At 39.6% G+C, this 27,608-nt stretch overlaps 1 protein-coding gene across 14 annotated transcripts in view; it reads right to left on the bottom strand.

Moving 5' to 3' along the window:
- The window catches only part of DAB1 (DAB adaptor protein 1), a 788,454-nt gene that overhangs the window by 97,415 nt on the left and 663,431 nt on the right, over positions 1-27,608 (bottom strand). For all 14 annotated transcript variants that reach the window (XR_015697263.1, XM_087719600.1, XM_087719599.1 and 11 more), the window contains 2 exons: positions 17,622-17,761; positions 11,072-11,170 (listed from right to left, as the gene is read on the bottom strand). Coding sequence is in view for 13 of the 14 variants with exons in the window: in XM_087719600.1 (XP_087575726.1) it covers positions 11,072-11,170; positions 17,622-17,761 (239 nt within the window). In the remaining variant the exon portion in view is untranslated. The remainder of the gene's footprint in view (positions 1-11,071; positions 11,171-17,621; positions 17,762-27,608) is intronic.

The raw sequence follows: 27,608 nt of genomic DNA, 5'->3' as shown, positions 1-27,608 counted from the left end.
CTTGAAAAAAAGTCTCTGGAGCCTGGGGAAGGCAAAAACGTACCCGCGCCATGGTGCTGGAGGCTGACTAAGCTAAGCTCCAGTTTTTAGAGAATGAACAAATATCAGTGAGGACACCTTAATGAAGATATTAGCAGCCTTTATTCAGAAAAGAGTTGTTTCCCTCTTCTCCTGCTCATTCTTAGGAAAGAAGTGAAATGTGTTAAAATATATTTTTAATATCTATATAGAACTGTAGATGTATTGTTTGTTAAGCTAAGGACACTGTACATATTAAGTATCACTGTAACTAGAGAAGAACTGTGTTTGTGTGTTTGGAATGTTTTCAGGAAGCAAAAATAAAAGCCTTGTAGAAATAAAGAGCTAAGTTTCATAAATCTGTTGCTTATGCACATTTGAAGAAAAGCATTCTTACTGGAAATAGGCCATCATATTCTATATGTATAAATAAGACTGCATCGAATATTTTCTTTTTTATTTTAATGTAAAATTTGCTCATTTGTGAACATTATTTATCTCAATAAAAATATAGTTGGGTTTTGTATGAAGGATGTTTATTAGCTGAAGTACATATTTATCTCAAATATTTGAATGCTTTTTTTGTTTGTTTTCAGAGTGAGCATTATGTAGTTAACCTGAAAGAGGTTAACTATGCAATGCTCATTTCTGTGCCTCTTAATCTGTCTATGGTTGATATCATGATTAATTTCTCTGCCCAGCATTTATAGACAGTAAGGTGAGGCTTGTTGCAAGGACAAATTGGTAAGAAATTCTAAAGCATTGTAAGATAACTTGCATCTTGGAAATGTTTTAACATTTTTTGCCTGCTTATAGAAGCAATAGAATCAATTTAGGCACAACAACAAAGCAAGTTTCCCTCAGAATAAGTGTCTTAGCGGCAAGGAAGTTGAATATTGCCACTCGTTTTTTTAAAGTAAGTAGAGCTAATGGATTACTTATTTTTTATTTCTCTCTATCAGACTGGAAAGTCAGAATCAATACAAGAAAACTACTATTGTATTGTAAAGGTAGAATCATTGAGGTGGCTCTACTTTTAATAAAAATAATCTTTCTAATATTCCCTTCCTGGAATGACAAAAGATGACCTTTGATTTATGACAGGTATTGGATTAAATCAACATCTTTATGGTTTATTGTACACTGAGAGATTATGCAACTGAGACAAATTCCTTCTGTGTCTAATCACACTTGGCCAATAACGAATTCTAATTCTTAGACCATCTAATCTATGAATGATTCTTTCTAGGCTGCTAGTTCCTTCTAACCTTCTTCTAGAACACATAATAAAATCACCATGCCATGGAGGTACACAGAGGAAACAAGAGATCTGCAAGGAAACAATTTCAAAAGCCACAGTAAGTGATATAATTTGGGACTATCCTACCAAAAAAACCTTTAGACCCAGCCAAGATTCTTGCAGGTTCTGCCATTTATATTGAGAATATGAATTTGGTTGATAAGATCATCTGACACTGACAATTTAGTTCAGAATGTTTCAAATTTATATGGCCAAATAATGCATCATATTTTGGAAGTATAGTGATTTTATTCCTATAATTCTTTGTAATTGACACTGAATTATTTACTTGTAATTTTAATGATTCTGGTTATCCAGTAATACAATGTTAATTAGGAAAGCTAATTCTCACAGCCATCAGACTGGTTTATTTTTGGCATCATGTTACATAGTTAATTTATATAAACATTTAATTGAGTTCCTTATTAAAATTCAAGAGAGGGAATAAGCCATTGTGAAGATAATTATAGTTAAGAAAAAGCTGTTTTCACATATGTTCTGGCTCTATTTGTGGTTTTTGCCTTAGGACCCTGTTAATATAGAATAAAAAATTGTTTTAGTGGTGGCAATATTATGACTTGACTAGAAGATACTTCTTAGTCTCTATGCTATGAGCTTCCTTGAAGAAACCAAGCAAGTACTTAACCATAGTACACAATTCCAACACAGTAAACATAAATGCAAAACTCTTATGCTAATACTTATATTTTACTGATTTTCTTTCATTAAGATAAGAATTTGCATTTAACACAGAAACTAATTCTAATTACAGCTGCATTCATCAAAACAGAGATATTAAGAAATAATTCTTTTGCTATTAACATATATAGCTGAAATCAACTAACAGATTATTTTGCGTAAACTCTGAGTGGCTTTTATCTTTGCAAAAAAACAAAAAAAAATGTCTTAATAGTTTGCCTGTTTACTCTCTCTGTCACTTAACCTGAACCTGATAGGATCTCCTTCCTAAAACAACATTAGGTGGCACCTCTAAAGCGTTAACATTTCTCACAGTCTAATATTAGATTCAGCTTCTGGCCTACATTTCTCCATGCTTGCTCTCTCTTTACAGCGGCTAAATTTGAGTAATTCCACCAAATAGTAATTTACAAAGAACTGTCATTGAACTGCCATAGCATCGCTTCATTTTCCTTTTAAAATGAGCATAGGGACAACTTTGAAGCTTCTCTTGTAGCAACTGACTGGTTTCTTTTGAAGTTTACAAGAAAAATCAAGACAAAAAGCACAGAGCCTAAAAAATAGCACGGGGTAGTAATGTCTGTATATTGATTTCTGCACTCGTCGCATGGCCATTGAAAAGAGCATGGATAAGTTCATCAGAAGTTTTTCCTGTTTGGAAGAGGCTGCAGTTAGCACAATGATGCTCTGAAAAAAAATAAGGGATTTGGTGGGAAAAGACCATTGGCTTACCTGAAGAGTCCTGTTCTGTGCACCGCGGGAGAGTCCAAGCGACGGGTTAAATCAATCTGGTTGCCCTGGGACTGAGGAATCTTTTTCTTTGGCCACGCCTCCTGGTGTTACTTGGCACCAGAATTTTGAGATGGCCTGGAACCATGAAGGCTGGAACCGTGATGAATCAGTAAAAGAAAGTCCAAGTTGACACGACGGTCATGAATCCCTGGACTGAGAAACAGGGTGGGTTGGACTCTCCTGCGGTGCACAGAAAAGGACCTTTCAGGTAAGCCAATGGTCATTTCCTGTGCACCGCTTGGAAAGTCCAAGCGACAGGACATACCCAAGTTATATGTCACTAGAGCGGACAGAAGAACAGTCTCGGGATTCATTCGTGGAAACAACCACCTGTAGAACCTGCCTGTCGAACGATGCTTCAGCCGAAGCATACATGTCCAATTTATAGTTCCTGACAAAGTGCGATGGTGAGGACCAAGTAGCCACTCTGCAGATATCTTCAATGGTAGCCTGGGTGGCTGGGGCCACGGTGGTGGCAGCACTCCTAGTGGAATGGGCGGTAATGTGCCGGGGTACCACCCTGGACTGGTGTTCGTATGCAGCTGCAATGCATGCTCTGAGCCACCTACTGACTGTGGAAGATGTCACCTTCTTACCTAAGGAGCCAGGCTGGAATGATACAAAGAGAGCCTCTGACCTGCGGAAGTCCGCAGAACGTCTGATGTATATCCGCAGGGCCCGTCTGATGTCCAACTTGTGCCAACCACATTCCCTCGGGTGGTTGTGGCATGGGCAGAAGTTAGGCAGGATAACTTCCTGTGTCTGTGGAACCAGGTGTTGACCTTCAGGATGACGCAGTGCGAGCCTGTCCGGGTGGATGACACATAGATCCTCCCGGACCGATAAAGCCGCCACTTCCGAAATGCATCTCACAGATGTTATTGCAACAAGAAAGGCATTCTTTAAAGTGAGGTAATGAAGAGATGTCATACATAGAGGCTCAAAGGGCGGAGATGTAAGAGCCTGTAGGACCACTGATAACTGCCAGGTGGGATAGCGGTGGACCACCGGAGGGCATAAGTTGGAGACGCCCTTAAGGAAACATGGAACCCTCGAGATCTTGCTGAGGGTCTGGGTCGGATCGCCGGACCAGACGGTGGACAGTGTCGCCACCTGATGACAAAGGGTGTTGGGGCCGAGGTCCTTGTCTAGGCCTCCTTGTAAAAAATCCAGTAAGCAGGAAACAGGCGTGGTAACTGGATCGAGATGGTAATTATCGCACCACTTAGCGAAGGTGAACCAGGTGGAGTCATATATCCTGGTCATTGATGGTCATCTGGACACCTGGATGGTACACACAACCTCCTCCGACAGACCTTCACTCCTCAGGAGATCCCCCTCAAGTGCCAGATGGCCAGCTGGAGCCACTGGGAGTCCAGGTGTACTTGGTCCCCTGGCTGAGGGAGACCTGGTCACGAGGAATCCGCCATGGGGAGGACACCAACAGGCTGATGAGGTTGGCGTACCATGACCTGCGAGGCCAGTGGGGAGCTACGAGCAGGACCTCCATCCTTTCCGCGATGATCTTGCAGATTACCTGTGGTAGAAACGGAAGCTGTGGGAAGGCATACAGTAGACACTGAGGCCATCTGCATCGAAGGGCATCCATCCCCTCCGCCCCTGGTGAGGGGAAGCAGGAGAAGAAGAGTTGGAGCTGCGTGTTCTCTTGGGTGGCGAACAGATCAATCACTGGGGTGCCGAATCTGTGAAACAACTGTACACTGGTTGAGCCGGAGACCTGATCAAGGCCAGCTAACCACCCTGCAGCTATCTGCAGAAGCATGGCTGAGCGGGAACACCAATGGGAGAAAAGACGTGAATTCAGGCCCTCCCAATTGGCCGCCGCTCCAGTGTAAGGGAGAAGAAGGAGGTAAAGATGGCAGCTGCACAATTTAAAGTGGCAGCGCACCCCTCCGTGATAGGCTGTGCCCTCTGAAGGGCAAGAAAATCGCAAAAACAACAAATTCCAACTAAAAGAGGAACCCGGGAGCCACCGCTCCTGCCGCACTTTAAAGCAAATACAGCAGCTCTCCGCTGCTGTCCAAAAGCGGCGCGGCAAGAGGAGCACCCCCCCCACACACACCTACCTCCGAGTCTCTAGGAGAAATCAAACGACGTGAAGCAAAAAAGGGAGACAACGACGTGAAGCAAAAAAGGGAGACAATTTAAACTGCTAGTTATGGGAAAAACAAATTAAGGAAAAAGAAAGGAAAAAAGCTAGAAGGAGAGTCCAAGCCTAGTTAAATTACGCTGGAGCTCACAAATACAAGTCCTGAATGGGCAGATTGAGGAAAAATTCTGGCGCCAAGTAACACCAGAAGGCGTGGCCAAGGAAAAAGATTCCTCAGTCCCAGGGCAACCAGACTGATTTCACCCGTCGCTTGGACTCTCCAAGCGGTGCACAGGAAAAATCAATAGATGCATAGATGTGGAATAAAATTAGACAGACTGATGAGTTTATAAAGAGATGCTTAAAAAGAGCATCATAGTAACATATTATTGGTAGTAATATAGGGATCCCCAACAACAGGTCTGCACTGGTCTGTGGCATACCAGCAACTAGGCCGTGCAAACAAGCGAAACTCAATCTGCGGGGTGCAGGCAGCACACACTACGCCTCCTCCGGTCCCGCAGAAAAAATTTTCTCCACAGAACCAGTCCCTGGTGCCCAAAAGGTTGAGGGCTGCTGGTTTAGTAATTAATCTCAAAGCAAAATCAAAAAGTGAAAGCCATTTGAATGTATCTGGAACATATTTTTGTAATTTATAACTAAGTAAAGCTGATTTCTATACTAATTCCTAACTACGGAATTAGTTTTTCAGGGTCACAATATCTAGCTTCCTGTGCTGCGAAAGACAAATGATACAACAGCCATGATAGGAATATAATGATTATTTCTCATGCTTTTTGTTGCAAAGCTAGAGGACTATAGTCAGACATTGTAAGTTTTGGAAAATGAAAGTATTTTCCCACTCTCTATTGCAAGTCCAACAGAAAAACCCACCCCTTTTCCATTTACTTGCATCTCAAGGAAAATCTCTATTTGTGCTACAAAAAGCTTTCTTAAAATGCAGATTTTAAATATTTATTTTTTTCTACACACAATGTCATGGGAAGAAAGAAATCTTTCCATGTCTCAAAACTACTTATGTCTCAGAAAATCCACTGGATGCTATAATAACATTCAGAAAAGTGATCTATTTGCTCTACCAAAATATGTTGGTTGGTTCTATGCTATCCCTCATTCCTGTTTATTTCATGAACATCTTACATTATGTTACCCTGAGAGGAGTGACAAATGATTGTATTGTAGTCCTTCTTCAATGCATATACTGTATCCACACAATTGTGCAAATGCTGACAAAAACATTCATCTCCATCTTCTGGTGGATAGAGCAGTTCCAATTCTACTGCATATCACAGCAATCCTGATTGTGAACATGACAAAAGCACTAAAGTGTAGTTTCTTTTTGAAAAATATTGATTAAAATAAAATAAATGCCAAGAGGTTTACTTGCCATATTAACTAGAGTAGAACAAGTATTCATCTATATATAATTTGGGTATTCTTTCAGGATGGACTGGAGTATTTCCATGGAGTGAAAATATTGGAATGCTAATTTCAAGTATTCCATCATTTCTGTCCAAACGAGATTGACTATGATTTGTTTCCCTGCAAAGACCAGGCCATTTGGTTTCTTTATGGTGTACAAATCTAAAAACTCACTGGAAATTGGTTGTACTGGGAAATGATATGAACAAAGTTTCTCAGTTCTCAAATATGTTTGAAACAAATCTCTTTGCCTTGATATGGTGGTAATTTCTCTATATTATTTTCAGTCTATTTCTGAAATTATTTCTTTCTTACCCCATAAGTCTTGTCTCAATAACTGTATGAGATCACTTCAGGTTGGCTAAAAATATGATGTAGGTGTTCTATTACTTAAGTTTCTTCGATGATATTATTCTTTGTTTGGTGTTGATGGTACAGGTTTATTAGACAATACATAGTGGTCTTTAAAAGTCTGGAAACCTTTTTGAATTTTCAATATTTATGTTTGGAACCTTCAATATTTATGTGTGGAACCTTCCTGAGGCTGGTGATTGGAGCTGCTGGATACAAGGGGGGAATCAGAGAGACAAAGAGGACTGAAGTAGGGGCCAGCGCACCTAACAGCGCATGAATCATATATCTATAAACCAAAATAGCAATGATACATTCTGGATTAGTGCGCTTGAGATTGTGATTTTATTTTATTTCAAAATGACTGGCTTAGTTCAATGTAATAGCTGTTTTGCACCTGTCTTTCACAGCACTCTTTTCAATTTTGGATACTGTCTCCTTTGTAATAGATAGATTACCTATCTAGAATCTCTAATCTGTGCTCTCCAAGCAGAAATTAGGTGCCCAATTTGGCCATTCCACTCTATGGAGATGCCACTCTATCAGCCCCCTCTACCACAAAGATCCTGCAGGAGAAGAGCAGTCTGGACAACTGTGGGATCTGGCAGGGTGAGAGCTGTGAACCATAAACACAAAGCTTTTGCTGTGATCTAGCATAACAGATATAGCACCCTTGCTGACCTTAATGAGGACACTAAAGAGACAGGTCAAGGTAGTTGTGATAATGATGACTCAAATAAGCAGGGGATCGTGGTCCAAATTGAAGAACTTTCTTCAGAAAGGCGAAATGGGGAACCAGGTATAACACATCAGTCGCACAAGACGAGCAAGGTATGCAAAAAGAGAAATCACCTTCTGGTTGGTGATTCAATCATAAGGGATGTAAATTTAGGAAAGGATATGGAGGTTTCAAAAGAGGTCAGGTGTCTGCCAGGTGCTACTGCCAGCAGAGACAAGAGGTGTATTCTTAAGATAGTCAAGAATGCAAGTAAGGATTGTGATATTGATGCTATTATACATCTTGGCACAAATGATCTGTCCCAAAAAGATGTACTTTCTGTGAAGAATGATTTCCAGAGCTTGGGGTATGAACTTAGTAGTATAGGTTGTAGGCTTATCTTTTCAGAGGTTTTACCAGTATATAAGGAACAAAAAGGAAAGGACCAGTGTGTAGAAAGGGCCAGTTTAATGTGTGGCTAAAGGAGTGGTGTAAAAGGGAGAGCTTTGGTTTTATTAATCATGATGTCTGCAGCTGGTCCAATGAAAAACTGTACAAAAGAGATGGTTTGTACCCATCCAAGAAAGGGACTGAGTTACTTGGCATTAAATTCATAGATTTTCTGGATAAACATTTAAACTGAACAGTGGGGACAGAGAATTAATTGATACAGAACATTTATGTCCCCAGCAATCTAAAATTCATAGGGTTATCAGTGCATGTAACATATATGTTTGTGCGGGTAAGATTATCACTCCTGCTGTCAAGCAAAACCAAGCATTTTATAATGAATGCCATACCATGTTCACGAATCATACAAGTGGCAGCAATAGGGGCAGTCGGGCATAACACAGGTTATGTAGACAGTAAAAACAGGGTCAAAGTGGACTCAAATGTCTATACACCAATGCGCAGAGTAAGAGGAATAAACAGGATGAATTAGAAATTCAGGTAAATGAGGGCAGATACAATATTGTTGCCATTACTGAAACTTGATGGCATGAAACCCACAAATGGAACATACAGCTAGAAGGATTTAAATTATTTAAAAGAAATAGACCAAATAAAAGAGGAGGTGGAGTTGCATTATATATAAGAAATAACTACATCTCTACAGAAATAGAGCACAACAATGATGAGAACTATCTTGAATGCATTTGGGTCAATATTAAAGGTTGGGGGGGGGGGTAATGACATTGCCATAGATCTATACTACAGGCCATCCAACCAAGCAGAGGAAGTAGATGAACTTTTTGCTTTTCATTTAACTAAGGTATGTAGGAAGCACACCATAATAGTAATGGGGGATTTTAACTACCCTGACATTAACTGGGAAACAAACTCTGTACCAAGTGGAAGATCCAACAGGTTCCTAACAAACCTAGCAGACAACTTACACCCATCACTGCAAACTTATACATGGAACATTTTGAAATTAACGCCTTAGATAAATCTGAACACAAACCCAAACTCTGGCTTAGATATGTTCATGACACTTTTGTGATTTGGCCACACGGGAAAGAAAAACTGGACAACTTTCTCACACATCTTAACAGCCTACACCCCAAAATACAATTCACTATAGAAATAGAAGCAAACAACCAACTTCCCTTTCTGGACGTCCTAATCTATAAAAAACCCAATGGCTCCCTAGGACACACCATCTACCGGAAAAAAACACACACTAACCGCTACTTAAACGCACAATCCCATCACCACCGTGCACAGATCAACTCTGTAGCCAAGATCCTCATCTCCAGAACCAAACGCCTAGCCAACAAAAACCACCTGAAAACTGAATTACACACTCTCACAAACGTATTAATCTCCAGCAGATTCCAAAGAAAAACAAATACCAACCTAATCCAAAGGGAGACTCCCCCCAAAAATGAGACACAGAACAGGACAACGGCATCGCCCTCCTCCCTTACATCAAAGGCACCACAGATAAGATCAGCAAAATTCTCCACAAACACAATTTCAAGACAGCCTTCAACCCTGACCAAAAAAGAGCCAACATCTTAAGAAACCCCAAAGACAAATTCCAGCTAGAAAATCAAGGAGTCTACGAAATACCATGCAAAATCTGCCCTGCAACATACATAGGACAAACGAACAGGAGAATAAATGCACACATTCCAGAACACAAGAACGCAGTAAGAAAAAAAGAAAAAACTTCCTCCCTTTTCCAGCACCTTAAAGCTACAGGACATGAAATTAATTTTGAAGGAACCAGGTTAATCTCCAAAACTCAACACTTCAACAAGAGAATAATTATGGAAGCTATCGAAATAGAGAAACACCCCTACAACATGAATAAACAGACATCTGGAAATCAGCCCTGGTAAACAAATGAGCCCCACCCACCACCCAGGCCATTACAACACAAAACAACAATGGACACACAGCCAGCACCAATCTACCAATCATGAGATAGCCACACAGCCAATCAATCTACTTACTGAAACAACGCCAGCACTCCACACACTCCTACCAAGATTTATAGAAAGATGGTAGCTCCGGCCATGCTTTAAACCAAAAACACCAGCCTGAAGATGGTGAGTGAGACCTCGCTGAAACTTTGCCAAGACAATCTCAATCTTACATGGGAAAAGACCCGAATACAACAAGACCAGCATGCATGCGTGTAGATAGATAGATAGATAGATAGATAGATAGATAGATAGATAGATAGATAGATAGATAGATAGATAGATAGATAGATAGATAGATATAGAGAGATAGATAGATAGATAGATAGATAGATAGAGAGAGAGAGAGAGAGAGAGAGAGAGAGAGAGAGAGAGAGAGAGAGAGAGAGAGAGAGAGAGAGAGAAGAGCCAACGTGGTGCAGTGGTTAGAGTGCAGTACTGCAGGCCACTTCAGCTGACTGCTATCTGCAGTTCGGCAGTTCAAATCTCACCGGCTCAAGGTTGACTCAGCCTTCCATCCTTCCGAGGTGGGTGAAATGAGGACCCAGACTGTGGGGACAATATGCTGACTCTGTAAACCACTTAGAGAGGGCTGAAAGCCCTATGAAGCGGTATATAAGTCTAACTGCTATTGCTATTGATAGATAGATAGATAGATAGATAGATAGATAGATAGATAGATAGATATAGATAGATAGATAGATAGATAGATAGATAGATATCAATAGATATAGATATACACACACGCATGCATGCTGGTCTTGTTGTATTCAGCTTCTTGGTTGAGAAGCAAATCGTCTTCAAGCAAAAACAAAGAAAGTACCTTTGGGACAACCATGACCTGGATGACTGAGAATCTCCATATATATATTACTTTACTACTCATTTTGGAAGGACTGGTAGGTTCTGTTGCTTTATTTTATTTTTCATGGATCTCTAGGAATTTTGAATATATTGGAATTACTGTTAGCATATTCTCAGTCCTGATATTAACTGTAGAATTGCTAAATTTGTGTCTCTGTGTTAATCACCATCTTAATACATTCAATAAATTCCATTTTTATACATTCAAATCATTACTTTGATCCATAGGTACAACTTATGGAATATTTTATGGTATAATTTAATTGGAGTATTACTGCCTTCCTTGAATATCTTTTAGGGCAAAAGCTACTAAGAAAAAAATGTTTTAACATTATTTCACTTACTCCTGTCTTCTCATCGAAGATTTTGATTCCTCCAAAGGAGATTGTTAGAAATATTTTCTGTTTATGTTCACCTTTTGAACGAGATGCAGCAACAATTCCCTGTTGGGAGAAAATAAGTATTTCACATTCAAAATAATTTCATTTTATTTTTTCTGACTCTTCTCATATTAAAAAATGTCAACTTCCCATTGCCTTAGAAATTTGGGGATAACTTATTTCATTTATTTGAATAAAACTGTACTTCTATGTAATGTGCATAATATTTATTTATATTTTAGGCTGAGATGAACACTGGTTTCAATTTATATGTTTGTTTTCAAAATCTTCCAGTCCATGTAAGTGGAATGAAGTTGCAGAAAGGCTGAATGAATGTATGCCATATAAATCCAGGATTTCCTGATTATTTTGACATTTCAAAATTATGTAATTAATGGCCTAAGTTAGGAAGTTGTAATTAATTTCTATCGCTTCCATTTTTGGCAATAAAGATAATGACACTATTCACTAAATTATGGGGATAACACTGCTGCTGAGCAGATTATCCTATCTACTCATAGAAGAAATCCTTTACACACTTATACAAATCTGTGAAATGCAGAGAATAGTTGTTTGACATTCTGACAACAAAAAAATCCTGTTAAAAGAAAGGAAGACTGAAGACATGTTTGCTGAAAACACGGATGTTTTTGAAGATTACTTGATCGAGTTGCTTAACACATTTTGTAATGCTTGATAAGCTTCTCAACTTCACCCTTTCTTTTGCTCATCTTCTATCCTCCCCTAATCTTCATCCACTTCTTTCTCTATATATCTTTTTCCTTCTCTTACAGTAGTTGTCCTTCCAATCCACACACACTCTCCCCATCCATCCATCCAGCCATCCATTTTGATTGTCTATTTTGGAAGAAAATAATAGCAAAAATAACCATAATATCCTATTTTATGCATCTCGAGATACCTACATAAATGCTGCCATTTCTTTTTCTCACAAAAATAATCATGTAACGTAAGCTAGGTTGAGAATGAAGTTTGTGGACATTGTGGTTGTTTCAATACTACTGCCTGTTGCTGTGGTCAGAATATCTTGATAGAGAAGATCTTGATTGAAGGAAGCAACAAAGGGAGGGAGAGAGGAAGATTTTTAATTCCAATTGCCAGCTTTCCACAAGGGAGGAAGGAAAGAATTGTCATCTCTCTGCCAGACTCCCACTCAGTGGGGAAGACGGCAGGAAGTCAGAGGTTGCTCTAACTCCCACTGCCATTTTGCCCCACTTTGGTCACTCTGTTTCTGTGTTTTAAGTAAGGGAATATCTCTTGAAATGATGGTCCAATGGGATAATGGTTGTCTAGTTTACCATGCAGGTGGTTATCCTGACAATTTGTTGATGGACTGGGCAATAATTCTTAACCAAATATTTGTAGCTTATGATGCTTGGCAAATTGGCTCAAATTGAACAAGCTTATAGGAGAATAGCTATAAGAAAGAATGATAAATGGAAAGTAAATATGAAAAGTAGACAAATCTAGGTGGATAGCAAAATTGAAGTAGAAAGGTAAGTAGCTATGAAATCTGACAGAAGAAGTAGAATAGACAGGAATAAGACCAGGCTTGAAAAGGGCTAGACAACTATAGGTTTCTACTTTAAAATCTAGGGATATATACTTAACTGTTAGCCATTTTTCTTCCAATTAGATTCTCATTATTTATGTTTCTCAAATTAGATTAAATACTTCAAGTCTTTGCATGGGTATTTCTTATTATATTGGTACCATGGAAACAGATTCTTGGAGTATTTTTTTCTTGCAGTAATTCTTTGTAAGTATGAATATGAAAGTTACGGGATCCATATTTGGTGTACTTTGTTTGAATCCATCAGCGTTTAATTTTATCTACTGAGGTAAGCAACATTGTCAGACTATGGTGTATGTGCTTTCCAATTACTAATCTCAGCCCTACACTTGAAGTAAACTCTTTAATTGCCTAGTATATTACTTCTTACTCAATGAGTTCACTGTATCTCTGGAATAGTCAGTCACTCATAAATCACCTTAAACCCAAGGCAATAATGACATGCATGTTCCCTTCAGCATATTCTCCCCATACTTAAAAAAAAATAGAACAGTATGACCCACTAAATATATTACATTCATATGATTTATAATATTTTTATGGAAGCATATAAAAATAAGACAGGGATAGAAAGTTGTCCTGCTTTTACAGGGTTTCAAGTCAAGGTCATTTCACATAAGGAAATACTTTCTCAGGCAACACATTTAAACTAGGGAATTCACAGCCAGCTGCTGTGGTAATAGCAGCCAATTTGAATGCTTTTGAAGAAAAGTATTGGAGAATCAGGCTTCAATAGCTACTAATATTGATGCCTGTTTACTACTTCCTGAATGATCGGCAGCATGCCATAAATGCTGATTGCTTCAGAACCAACAATGGAAGGAACTGTTGACTTCTCATTCAAGCTTCTCTTTGAGCTTCTCAAATTAATCCAGTTAGCTAAAATGTGACACCAAATGCTGGTGTTAGGCCTACAGAATAACAGTTGAAAGGGACCTTAGAGGTCTTCTAGTCCATCCTCCCTGCTCAAATAGGAAACTCTAGTCTATACCATTCTAGACAAGTAGCGGTCCAGTCACCTGGATGCAGTATTCTAAGGGTGACCTTACTAAGGCTTTATAAAGCGGTACTAATCCTTCATGTGATCTTGATTCTATCCCTGTGTTAATGCAGCCTAGGTTTGTATTGGCTTTTTTGCCTGCTGATCTATATTACCAACTCATATTTAAGTGATTGTCCACTAAGAGTCCAAGATCTGTCTCAAAGTTACTGCTATTGAATCAGGTTTCACATAATCTGTACTTGTACATTTGGTCTTTCTTTCTTTCTTTCTTTCTTTCTTTCTTTCTTTCTTTCTTTCTTTCTTTCTTTCTTTCTTTCGAGTTTTTCTATGCCGCCCAATCCCAAAGGACTCTGGGTGGCTTACAAGAAATATAAAAAGCACATAACAACAAAACAGTTTAAAACAACAGACACCCCTCATACATTCATTCCAGTCGGGGCTGGACCTCAACAGTGAAGTCAACAGCCCCAGGCCTGCCGGAACAGCCAAGTTTTTACGGCTTTCCTGAAGGCCATCAGAGTGGGTATGGTCCGGATTTCCGGGGGGAGCTGTTTCCAAAGAGTTGGAGCAGCCACCGAGAAGGCTTTCCTCCAAGGGCCTGCCAGCCGACATTGTTTGGCCAAAGGCATCTGAAGGAGGCCCAATTTATGGGATTTTACTGGCCGCTGGGAGGTATGTGTCAGCAGGCGGTCTCGAAGGTATTCTGGCCCTAAACCATGTATGGCTTTAAAGGTAATAACCAACACCTTGAATTGAGTCCGGAGACCAATAGGTAGCCAGTGCAACTTACGGAGGATAGGTGTAACGTGGGTATACCTCGGCACACCCAATATTGCCACCTCGGCACACCCAATATTGCCTGCGCGGCCGCATTCTGAACTAACTGCAGTCTCTTGCCCAAGTGTAAAACTTCACTTTTCTCTACACTGAATTTCATTTTGTTAGATAGGTCCCAGTGTAAAGTCTGTCAAGATCCATCTGGATCTTGAGCCTATCTTCTGGGATGTTGGCTATTCCTGCCAGTTTAGTATAATATGAAATTTGATTAATTCTCTCATCTAAATCATTTAGGAAGACGTTGAAGAGTACTGGGCCTAAAATGGAACCTTGGGGTAGTCCACTGCTTCCTTCCATGTAGATGTAGTTCCTTTAAGGACTACAAATTGAATGGGACTTGTCAGCCAGTTACAAATCCATATGGTAGTGATGCTGTCCATCCCACATTTTTTCAAGCTTATCAAGAAGTAAGTTGTGATCTATTTTGTCAAATGCCTTACTGAAATCCAAGTATATTATGTCCATTGCATTTCACTACACTAATTTAGCTATTTTGTCAAAAAAATGTAATAAGATTTGTTTGGCATGGTCTGTTTTTGACCTCTGGCCTCTGACCTGATCTAACATAATTCTTCTTATGTAAATATATATTCATATAGGAATATCCATCCACTACTGAGTGCATATTTCTGATCTATTCTGTTTATATAAATTAATATTCACAGAATCTGATATTGTTTAAAACAAGAATAGTTCATGACATATCTATCTGTTTAAAATTCGCTCAGTTAGGTATTTCACATATTTATATCCTCCCCCCTCCCTCTCCCTCTCTCTCTCTCCCTCTCTCTCACACACACACCTAGCTCTATGTATCTCTAGTAAAATGAAAATGATAGTCAATAGCCTCGCAAATCAATTGTTAGGAAGGTCAGTGGGATGAATGAGATGAGCATTTTTGTTGTTACGGTCTACTGGATCAACCCGGACTCCTAGTGATTAACGAGAAATGTTTTCTTGGCAAGATTTTTAGAAGTGGCTTACCAGTGTCATCTTCCTAGGGAAAGAATGACTAGTCTAAATCACCCAGCTGATCACATACCTTAGGCAGAACAAGAACTCATGGTTTTCCAAGCTACATAGCACTTCCTATATTTATTCATTGCCTCCTCACTTATTCCTTCTAATCAGATTTCTGCCAAATCTTGTAGCTTGGACATTTACTCCTGCTACCTTTCTGTTTGTATAGAAAAACAATGATGGCATTACTCCAATTTTCAGGCAAAGATGTAGCTTTCATACACACGCTGCAAAACCAAGTCATAAGAAAGCTATAATCATATTCAATAACATTCCTGTTACACCATCTATACACAATACAATAGCGGTAGTCATCACTGAATGCTCCTAATTGGGACTAGAATCTCTACTGTCAAGTGAGATGGTCATTAGGCAAAACATTTCATAACCACATAGCAATGGCAATTAGCTTGCAGGACTGCAGCATTGTTAGGCAATGATCTTGCAATTCTCCTGCCCTGCCTTCCTTATCTCTGCTTCAGTTCCCCCCACCTATTGATTTACATCCATTTCTGTTCTCTGTTGCTGCCGCTTATTGTACCACCCCACTAGCTATAGGTGACTGTCACCATCTTCTTACTGCTGCTGCTAACAAAATGTGTTCAGCTGAAACAGTTGCTTGTCCTTTGTGAGGACTCACGCCTGAATTTTGATCACAAGACTGTGGGTGTGTTGCAACGGCCATAACGTTCAGGACTGCCTGTAATTACCATTGTTCGGCACCAGTGGTGGGATTCAAAAATTGTTACTACCGGTTCTGTGGGTGTGGCTTGGTGGGTATGACATGGCTTGGTGGGCGTGACTTGGTGGGCATGGAAGGGGAAGGATACTGTAAAATCTCCATTCCCACCCCACTCCAAGGAAAGGTTACTGCAAAATCCCCATTCCTCCTGATCAGCTGGAACTCGGGAGGCAGAGAACAGATGGGAGAAGGCCAGTCAGAGATGGTATTTACTAGTTCTCTGAACTACTCAAAATTTCTACTACTGGTTCTCCAGAACTGGTCAGAATCTGCTGAATACCACCTCTCTTCGGCACTCTCATAACTTCAAAGAATTGCTAAACAAATAATTGTTAAGATAGGGCTACCTGTATATTATTCATTTTGGGAGCATGGTGTACTATTGTCTAATCTTGTCTATAAGGAATTATTATAAGTAATGAATCAAGGGAAGATATTAGGTGACATTATTAGCTACAAAGCCACACAGGTTTGAACCTCAAGTATCAGAAATAAGTCAAAGAGTACTTTAAGTTATTTGGAAAGCTTGACAAACATGTTGCTCAATGTCAATCAGGCTGTGTATCTATTTATTATTAACATCGGGGTCATGGAAAGAAATAGCTATAACATGAACATATAATTTTGAGATTAAGAATTATCTGTTTATTAATCTATCTCCATTTAGGATCAACATACCATCTATGATTACATGAATATATGACTATCTTACTTGCATGGTGTTACCTGACTGAGAAAGATGTCACCTACAGCTTCAGAGAGAGACTATAAAATACATGATGGGCTAATACAAAAGATTGTACATTCCAAAACACAAATTGCATGGAATCAAGGAGAAATGTCTAAATTATATCACATAATTTAATTCCTACAGCTAATATAATTAGCCTAAATTTCTAAATTATATCACATAACATTATTACTACAGCTAAATTGTAAAATTTTAGCTGTAAAGCAAGGTGCCATTTTTGATGGTATCAAGCGTGCCAAATCAAATATCAAATCCAAAAGGTGGAACTTCTATTTATGTCCAAAAAGAGATAATTTACTAAACATACATAGCATTCCAATGTTGTTTCAAGATTTGAAATTGGATTGTAAAGAAACTGTTCCACTTCAAAGAGTTAAAAATCCTATCATTCTCTTCAAGACCTTGTCCCAAAAGATTTACATCCTTATTTCAAACAATGTTTAGGTGGCTTCGAAGTTAAGTCATATAAATTAGAATTACACATACATGCGCACATGATTACATACATAATTTTATATAAACATTATAATTAGCATTTAAATATGTATTTAAGTATTTTCACAGCACCTTTAATTTCATCATGGAATCTTGACATAACTTGTCACCTCGTGCTGCAGAGACTTCGTCTATCCCAATGAGTTTTGCTTTGTATCTCACACCGTCACCTTTAAACCTCTTTATTAAAGTTGCTTCACTGCGATCCTGACCTGCAAAGAGAAATATAAACTTGTAAGCCTCACAACTGTATAAAAATATCAAAAGTTAAATACTTATAATCAAGTTTAAATTTATTATACAGATATATTGCATCCACAAGCATCACCCATCTGTTGTTCTTGTTTTGGCCACATCAAATGGAAAGAGGGGAGTAGTAAAAAAATTAATAGTGTGTCATATTTCTCAATGAAACTATAAAAGCCACTTACACTTTTAAATTAATTACTAGTTTCTGAATTAATACATATGGAAAAAGACATATCAAAGGATGCATCTTTTCTCTTTTTATTATATAAGAACAGATTTGTTTGATTTGATAAATCTATGACTAGTTTATTTTAGATGTGACTTTTGACCACAATTAATACAGTTCTGGCATCATTAAGTTTATCAAATCAAGCAAACTATTTCTCTTTTAGACTAAATTACTATATATAATCCTTGTTTGATAATAACACAGTCTAAATGGGATGTAAAATCTGTGATGTGACATTGTTAGATCTTTGTGGGTCTTACCAATTACCAATATTGTTATTCAAATCACATACTGCTATTTCTTGGTTTTCAGCCAGCCTACTTCATTGACATGCTAAATATTTTGTGTTCAAAACACAGATTATGTCTTAACTGCTCTTTAGTTGGGTCCTATACATGCAAGTTTTTAAAGCAGCGTGAATATGTTTGTATAAAGTCCTTTTCATATTTATATCAGATCTGATGAAGCTTGCATATGAATGTAATTTCTTGTTTTACTATTACTATTATGTTTTTCTGTTTTGGAAGAAATAGAATGAAGAACCTTGTTAATAGTTGAATTGGAAGAAAACTAGAAATGCCAGGGTAATAAGTCTGTGGAAGCCTAAAACATTCCAGAAGGCACTGACACACCACTGTCTTGCTGTTATCAACAATAACAACCCTGCACAGGCATTAACACATAGTCAACAAAAGCTGAGCTCTGTCAAAGTAGATGTTTACAATTTTACACATTTTTGTTTCTTCTCAAGTAAAGGTGTTGGATATGGGGTAGGAGAAGGAATCCATTCCAAATTATGTATGAAGCCATGTGAGAATACCATGCTTTGAATGAATTCAAAATGCCAGGTATAGAGTTAAAACACAGAAACAAATCACAAAATATGGGATAGTGATGGAGAAAGGAAAGTTATTTCTGTAGTTTGCAACTGAGCTGTCTTTCTAAAAGATGGTAACAGAAAACATTTTGTTAGGGTCCAAACCACTTAGCTATACCCCAGCAAATTAAATCTCACCATATCAAAAGATATCTTGAAATTAGACAACTCTGTTACCCAAACAATGGAAATGTAAAAATTGACCTCTACATTGGGACTGGTTCCAAAACTGTTATGCCATGAGAGTAGGAGAAAAGGGCACAGAAATTTAAACTTATTTCACTCTAGATAGGGGTACATTTCAGTTGCTGGAATAAAGAGTTGGTTTGGTCTAGTGGTTAAGGCACAAGGTTAATTCTAGTCCGACCTTAGTCATGAAAACTAATTGGGTGACTTTAGACCAGTAACTCTGTTTCAGTCCAACTCACATAACAGGGCTGTTGTGGGAAAATAAGAGGAAGAATGTGTGTTGAGTATGTTTTCTGTCTTGTCTTATTTATTAAAATAATAAAGGTGGGGATCTAAATAAATACATTAAATAAAAATTCAAAACCTTTTATTTTATTTCACTTTTTAACCATAAATCCCTTAGACCTTGTGTGTCCTTATATGCCTATTGTGTTATTTCTAGTTTATCAAAAAAAAGAATGACAGATTAAAAAGTATGTATTTACTCATTTACTTATTTAAAAATAAAAATAAAAACTAATGTTAGCAGAAGTTGGCCAAGTGAGCTTTGGTGCATTCATGTTAATCCAGGTATACCAATGTTGGATCTGTTTGTCACTTGTTACAGTTGATGAATGAGAATCCTCACACTTGGGCAGCTGTAGACTTTACCACAAAGATATGCCCTAAATGTACTTTCTGAAGTGACTGAATGTAAGGAGTGTTTTTAAATTAAAGAACATTTATCTATTTGTTGTTTAAATAAGATAAAATGGAATGCAGAAGATAAGACATATTTTAACTATCAATATCTCACAGAGAAGATGTGATCATTATATATTTTAACATACATTTTAAAAAACCTTTAGTTCACATACCTTTGCCCTTATACATGGACATATTTAAAGCTATCTAATATCTCCAAGCTTAACTTTAATGAACATTAATCTCTCCTCAAAATGCAAGAATCTACAAAGGAAAATATATGTTATTCTGAATCCATACTCAGTATTGTTGAAAACCTCAGCTAGCAATTATAATAGTTTTCCACAATTTTGAAATCCATAAGTATTAGATTATCTTTTAAAGTTTTAAATATGTACCTTCTTATCGTCATTTTGTTGGGGGAGGGCAGCTATACATCTTTTTTTTTCTATTTTCATTGTGGGAAAGAATAAGGTAGCCTAAAATATTGGCAGTTGTTTACAAATTTAAAAGCAATTAAACAACACCAACAGTTATCACTTATCTTGGTCCTTGAAAGGACTGGGTTTAGCCCTGAGTTTATCAAATGATTGTGCCCACCTGCTCCTGAACAATATCATCTAAAAGACTAATGGTGCATTGATTACTAGTCAGAAACTGTAAGTAATGTTTAAATTATGCGGGAGGGAAATGCTGAGGCAGATGTTACTAGTCAGAGATAAGAACAATAAAGGAACATTAGCAACACTATGCTCTGAGGAGTAAAAAAAATCACATCTGGATGCACAACAATGCTTTACTTAACCATAAGGCTATTATACATGTAGTTTGTCTGTAAACATTCATGTTTCAATTTGTTTATGTGATAATAAATAAAACTTAATTGGTAAATCCTTGTTTTAACAATTTTCAGTTTTCCAATGCCATTATATAGTATATGCTATTCACCAAATATATAATTTTATATGTTTCTTTAGTTTTACAATAACTGCTCCTCATTTGTTAGTGGAACAAGACTATTTTGGAGAGAGAATAACATATAATCCCATTTTACAGAAGTGATTAAAATGTTGGGACTAAATCTAGAAAGACAAAGAATACTTTCAGCCACAGAAGCTCACAAGTTGAATTGGGGCCAGTCATTCTCTCGCTACCAAATAACCTTACAAAGTTGCTGAGAGGGAAATTGGAAGAAGGAAGTACTATATATGCCAACTGCAGATTTTAAAAAGGGAGAAAATATAACACTGATTAAATCCATTGATAAATAACCACAGTCCAAGAATTTGCAAGTCTTTTCCAGTCGCACTCTTTATTTGGCAAAAAGGAGAAATGAAACTAAATTGGCTTAAATTTTAGAGTATAAATGGAAACACGTTTCTCTACATCTTTTTACAAGATACGATCTTCTGCATCTGATCAGAAATGATCTAAGAGCAACACTGATCTCACTGTGTGATGATTGGAAATGTAGGTGATTGATATGGCAATACCAGGAGATAAAGAAGAGAAGGCAAAGAATTGGAGAAGATCACAAAATATCAAGAATTGTAAAATGAAACTGAAATACTATGGCATAAACCAGTCATGTGGTACCAATGGTTTTCGCCACACTGGTTGCCATAACAAAAATGTTGTATGGCATTTAGAAAATATGTGTATTGACATCTGTCAATACACAAAAGGTCACACTGCATAGAGCCACACATATACTACACCAATGCATTATGATAGGCATTTGTCCAGAATGGTATAGGATCTCCTGCTTGTGCAGAGTTGACTAGAAAACTTCAAACATCCCTTCCATCTCTGTTATTCTGTATCCTTGGTTCTTGTGAAGAACTCAATGTACATAAAAGTCAATAGTAGCTAAATAACTTGCAGCTGTGATTTCACATTATTGTGAATATAATAATAATATGCCATTGTATGTGAGAGCGGACATTCTGAAATGTTCAAGTATGTTTGCTACAAGTTTGTACTAGATTTCTCAAACAATATTTGGAGCCTATATTCAAACAGATTCTGCTCACTTTTTCATGTCCAACTACAATTTCTTGATCGATGGTAAAATTTCCTTGAATGTTTTTGAAAAAGCAAAACATATTTTAGATCTCAAGTGATTATCTGCTTGGGCTGTAAATGTACAGAATTAGATTTATATCTAAATCAAGTTAACTTGTCACACATTTGTGGAATTCATAAGTCCTGTTTCTGATGATACAGCTATTAATGAAACTATCAGAATTATGAAATACAGTATTCTTCCAACTTTATGTTGAAGGTTAGCTAAAATCTGCAATTATACATATAAAACATATAAAGTTATATATATGAAACATTGCCATTAACTAATCATGTAGCGAAGTAATGTTCTCATTTAACACATGTTTGTATCATATGGAAACATTTCTCCTCTGACACAAGAAGTGATGTAGCTTTCTACTGAATCACACATGGCTGCTTAATCCTTAACAGGCAACTACTGTAAAACAAAAGAAAAGAAACCCATCCTTGAATATTATTTCCATTTTTTAAAATTTGCAAACTAAACCAGGGCAACCCTTTTCCCCCTGGCTATGTGTTTTAAGCAAAAATGTTCATTTACTCATTGCACATAGCATGAAAATTACACTTATAGTGGGAAATTCTACATACATTTCTAAAGAAGTAAGCATCACTTACTTCCTTGGGGTTTTCTTTTGAGGTATATGCACGTAGGATTGCAGGCTAGGTAATAAAAATTAAATTAACATATGGATTAATAAACAATCCCACTGCATAACTCTGAGCAAATTTAGCACATAAGACATTTTAGTGAAACTGGAATACTATGAGACAATGTGCCATAATTCATTCAGATTGGGCAGAGCATGAAACTCTGATTTTTCTCTAACACGAAGGAAGGAAGGAAAGGAGAGAGGGAGGGAACTTAGTTGGTTTTATAATTTATGTGAAATGATAAAATGGGGAGATGATTAAAGGTTTAAAAATAATTAATTCAATGAATTGCTAAAACCAGAGTGATTCTTCATTGTTCTTGATTCTTCTAATCACAACATTTGTTGACAGGTAGAAAGACCTTTGAGTCTGATAATGTGCTTAGTTTTATCATTCTTTCACTTCACAGTCGGTTCAGTCAGCAAATTATTTTATACAAACCAGTGAATTAATATCTGAGTACTAATGCTTGGTCTAGGAAATGTTTAATGATCATTAGGGAAGTGTGCCAAATTTGGGTACCAAGGCACAGTGAGATAAAGTTATCACAATAAATTCAGATTCTGAGTCTCCACACATTCTCTCCAAGGGTTTTCTTTCTTTTTTCTTTTTTTTTCTTTTTGAGTGATGAGGATTGGTGTGGACAAGGCATTGATTAGGTAATTCCCTGTGGCTATAGAGAATTCATTTTTAAGTGCATGGGGGCAGGGGGATACTTAGCAATGCTGTTCAAACTTGGCAATTAAAAATGTGTGGACTTCAAGTCCCAGAATTCCCTAGTCAGATATTGCCAAATTTGAAAAACTTTACTTTGGAATGTTTCCAATGTGCGAAATTTAAAAGAACAGTTTTCATTTTCATTCTGTTTTACAGAATAGCAGAGAATTGTATTACTGTTTCTTAAAGAAGAAGAAAATGCTATAAATATATGTTTCACACAAAGTTCCAGTATATTTCATTGGGAAACATTTTTAACAGGAAAACACTGTTGTACAAGTAGCATTCAACGTCCGTCGGGATGGTGAGACCATCCGGTTCCCTGAAAAGGGTGCCCTTCACAAGAGTGGGGGACAGCCACCACTGAAAGGACTGGCATACTCTTGGTGAGACCGGACCAGCTGTTGAGAATTGCTTTGGTTGGCCCTCTGGAAGGGCAGGAGGAACCATTTTAGGTGTCGGGAATGAAGGCGTGCCCAAGGCACTATTGACAGGCACGAAATCATTTTGCCCAGGAGCTGGAACAACTGTACGATCGATGCTAGTGATGACTGTTGCACCTGTAACACCTGGTCTCTGATGCTTGCCAGCCATTCCGGAGACAGGGAGACCTGTCAGCTCATGGTGTCGATGATGGCACCAAGGTGCTGCAGCTTGGTGGTCGGTGTGAGATGACTCTTTTCTGTGTTGATGGAGAAACCATGTTGTTGGAGGGTGCGTAGCGTGTGTTGCAGGTTCTGCACCGCTTGTTGTGATGACGACTAGATGAAAATGTCATCTAGGTAACAATTTAGTCACACTGGACGTGATCTTAGGATGGCTACCACTGCAGCTAGGATCTTCGTGAAGGTCCATGGAGCCAATGACAGGCCGAACGGCAGTGTCCTGTACTGGTAGTGGCGGCCTGCATAAAAGAATCTCAGGAACCTGCGGTGAGCCTTGTGAATGGAATTGTGGAGGTAGGCCTCTTTGAGATCTATAGATGTTAAGAGATCTCCCGGCCTGATGCAGCCCAGAATTGACTGAAGGGACTGCATCTTGAACCTCCTGTACTCTATTTGACGATTTAACTTTTTTAGATCTAGTATCCTCCTCCACCCTCACCCCCACCCGGAGTTCTTGGGAACAAGGAAGAGGATGGAGTAAAATCCTGTCCTTTCCTGGCCTGGTGAAACCGGTGCTATGGCCCTGATTTCCCTGAGATGATGGATCCCCTGTTCCATGAAAGCCTTCTTGACTGGGGAGGTGGGGGTCAGGCATTGGATGAAGTGTCGAGGAGGTGTGGATAGGAACTCTAACGTTAGACCTATGTGTATGGTTTGAAGAACCCACTGGTCTGATGTAATCTGCTTCATTGGGCATGGAACAGCTGTAGATGCCCTCTGATGGGAGCCGTCCGCTGATAGTCACTTATATTGCCTGAAGTGTCTGGAGCCGGACCACCCACGATAGGGACATTTAGAGAAGGACTGCTGGCGGCCCCTATCATGAAAGGGCTGCCAGTGCTGGGGCCTATCAGTGCCCTGGGAAAAGAGACGTTGAAAGGAACCAGAGGTAGATGGCTGCTGTGTTCCGAAAGGGCTGCCTCCTGTAGGATTGGGAACCTTGCAATCAGACTTCTTATTGACTGAAGGCATGACCTTCTTTTTGTCCTTATTTTCAATGAGGACAGGATCAAGGGCCTCCCCAAATAGTTTACCACCTTTGAAAGGAGCAGAGGCGAGCTTCCACTTGGAGCGCATGTCTGTGTTCCAGTGTCTGAGCCATAAAAGGCGTCAGGGGGTGACATTATAAGTCAGAGATCGAGACACAAATTTGGCAGCGTTTAGGGTGGCATCAGCAGTGTACTCTGTGGCTGCAATAATTTTGTTAACATCCTGTCTCAATTTGGTGTCCCCAGCCGGAAGCTTACCAAGAAGCTGCCTCAACCATAGTAGGGCCACCCTGGACAGGAAGGTTGCAGAGACAGAAGTCTTGATGGCCCAAGCTGCGGCCTGATGAGTCTTGTGGCAGGCATTTTCAGCGCTCTTATCCTCCACCTTGAGCCCTTCTAATAGCTCGGGGGGCAGTACTGAGGAGGAAGTGAATGCCGCCACTGGCGCATCCATGGGAGGCAATTTTAGCAGGTCCTCCAGGTATCCACTGTGTACAACTTCTTATCATTACCACTGGGAGTAGCAAGGGTACCTGGTTGTGCCCATTGCTTTTGTACTACATTAAGAAATAATTTTGGAACTGGCATAATTTCCTGTGTTGGTTCTGGCTCCTCAAAGAGTCCTTTACTGAGGTCCTCAGGAGCGGGGACAACTGGGGCTGGGGTGCTAGTACCCAAATGGGTCGAGGCTTTGGCCTTATTCAAAATAGTATTGAAGTGAGCATGCTTAAAGAGGCCAGAGAATGCAGGTTTGTTGGGAACGGTGGCCTCATCTCCTGAGAACTGAGGCTCTGGTCCCAGTCTGAATCCTCACTGGCCAGAGAGGAATGCGGAGACTGAGGAGCCTGGGCCTGGGCAACATCCTGAGAAGACCCTGGGACCGGGGGTGGATGGGTTTTACGCGGGCGCTTAGCCCGCTGCAACATGCCGGCCTCAATCCCATGGGATATAGCCCTGGCAATCACCTCCTGCATCTCCACTGAAAAATTGGGTCCCCAATCTTCCAAAGGGTGATAGCAATAGCAATAGCAGTTAGACTTATATACCACTTCATAGAGCTTTCAGCCCTCTCTAAGCGGTTTACAGAGTCAGCATATCGCCCCCACAGTCTGGGTCCTCATTTTACCCACCTCGGAAGGATGGAAGGCTGAGTCAACCCTGAGCCGGTGAGATTTGAACAGCCGAACTGCAGAACTGCAGTCAGCTGAAGTAGCCTGCAGTGCTGCATTTAACCACTGCGCCACCTCGGCCTAGAGGAGGGCTGAGTGGCCAGTTGTTGGGGTGCAAATGGACCTATCGGAACTGAATCCTCCTCAGGGTCGGATGGGCATGCAAATAGATCTGCTCGGTCTGCCATTGAGGACCCTGGAGAACCTGCCATGGCAAGGGAAGCCACAGAGGAAAGTTCCTGACCCTCATCCTCGCTTTTAGATACCAGTGGTGCCTGTCCAGGCTGGATCCTGGGTGACTGATCCCAAGGGGAAACTGGCCTGGAAGCCTGGGCCTGTTGTTGGGCCTTGGAGAACTGCTTTTCCAAGGCTTTCTGGTGCCTAAGGGCATCCCTGTCTAGGCCTGAACGCTGCTTGGTTCCCTGCCTAGAATAGGGCTTGCTTGCTTTAATTGCCTCCCTGGCTGCCTTGCCAGCTTGTCTGGTAGGGGCTCTGCTGGTGGATGGACCTGGCTATGGCTCCTCAGGGGCCTGGTCTGCCATGGCTGAATCTGGCGATGCAATGCCTAACTGACCCACCCTACAGCTGGTGGTGTGCCTTAGCGCTCTAGCAAAGAGACACTGAAGGCAAGGTCAAGCAAGGCTCAGCAGACCTTAAGGAATGAGTGAGATGGGTGTGAGCCTTGAAGCTGCCAGCACCACGCAGGCCAGTAACTCCGGAGAGTGACCTATGAATCCACAAGCCCCTGCTGTCGCTTTTGTAGAAAGTCCAATGGAGAGGCTGCAAACCTGCTGGAATAACTGGGCAGGAAGCTCCAGACCACAACCAGCAAGAGACAGGCCATCAGGCAGTTGCAGCAAGTTTGAGCAAGAAATTTAGGGCAAACAAAATGGCAGTCACAACTTTTGGCCCTCTCAAAATGGCCACCATAACTCTGACCTACTCAAAATGGCCGCCCACTCTTCTTGGAGTGTCTTGAGACTCCGCACAAGCTGCTTGCTCCTTTACGAGCATGGTCAGAAGCCACAGATAGCTCAGCGGGGAGATAGATCGCAGCGGGGTTGCTGCGATCGTGCTGTGTTGGTGCTCCGACTCACGCGCCTCCTCCAGCAGTTGCCTGTAGCCTCAGGGTGCCCGAGCGAGCCCAGGACATCAGAGAGGCTAAAAGGGGTGAAATGCCAGGGAATCCTTAAAGGAAAGGAACTCACCAAGCCTGCTCACCATGCTGGAAATTGAAGAGGGAAGAAAAAACACAAAAAAACACAAAAGGAAATAAAGGAGAGTCCAAGCAATCTGGAAGTACTGAAGAGAAACTCAAAGCACATCCGCTGGGCTGACTGAATTGAAAAAATCTGGGAAATAATCAGCACCAGAGGTGTGGCTTTAAGTTTTAACTCAGCCCTGGGCAGATTGGCGGTATTTAAGCCATGCTTGAACTCTCCAAGCAGCACCCAGGAAAATTCCCCAATTGTAAAAATATGAATATATAATGATATCGCCAACAAAGTTAATAGCAATCAAAATTCTACAAGTTGACACTAACCTATCTAATTATGCCCAAGCACAATTT

This window comes from Thamnophis sirtalis, unplaced genomic scaffold (assembly GCF_051295495.1).
Source record: "Thamnophis sirtalis isolate CommonGarterSnake01/CBP01778 unplaced genomic scaffold, rThaSir2_p1.2 scaffold_7, whole genome shotgun sequence".
Classification (NCBI taxonomy): domain Eukaryota; kingdom Metazoa; phylum Chordata; class Lepidosauria; order Squamata; family Natricidae; genus Thamnophis; species Thamnophis sirtalis.
The sequence above is the reverse complement of the archived record's forward strand: the minus strand, read 5'-3'. Positions and strand labels throughout refer to the sequence as shown.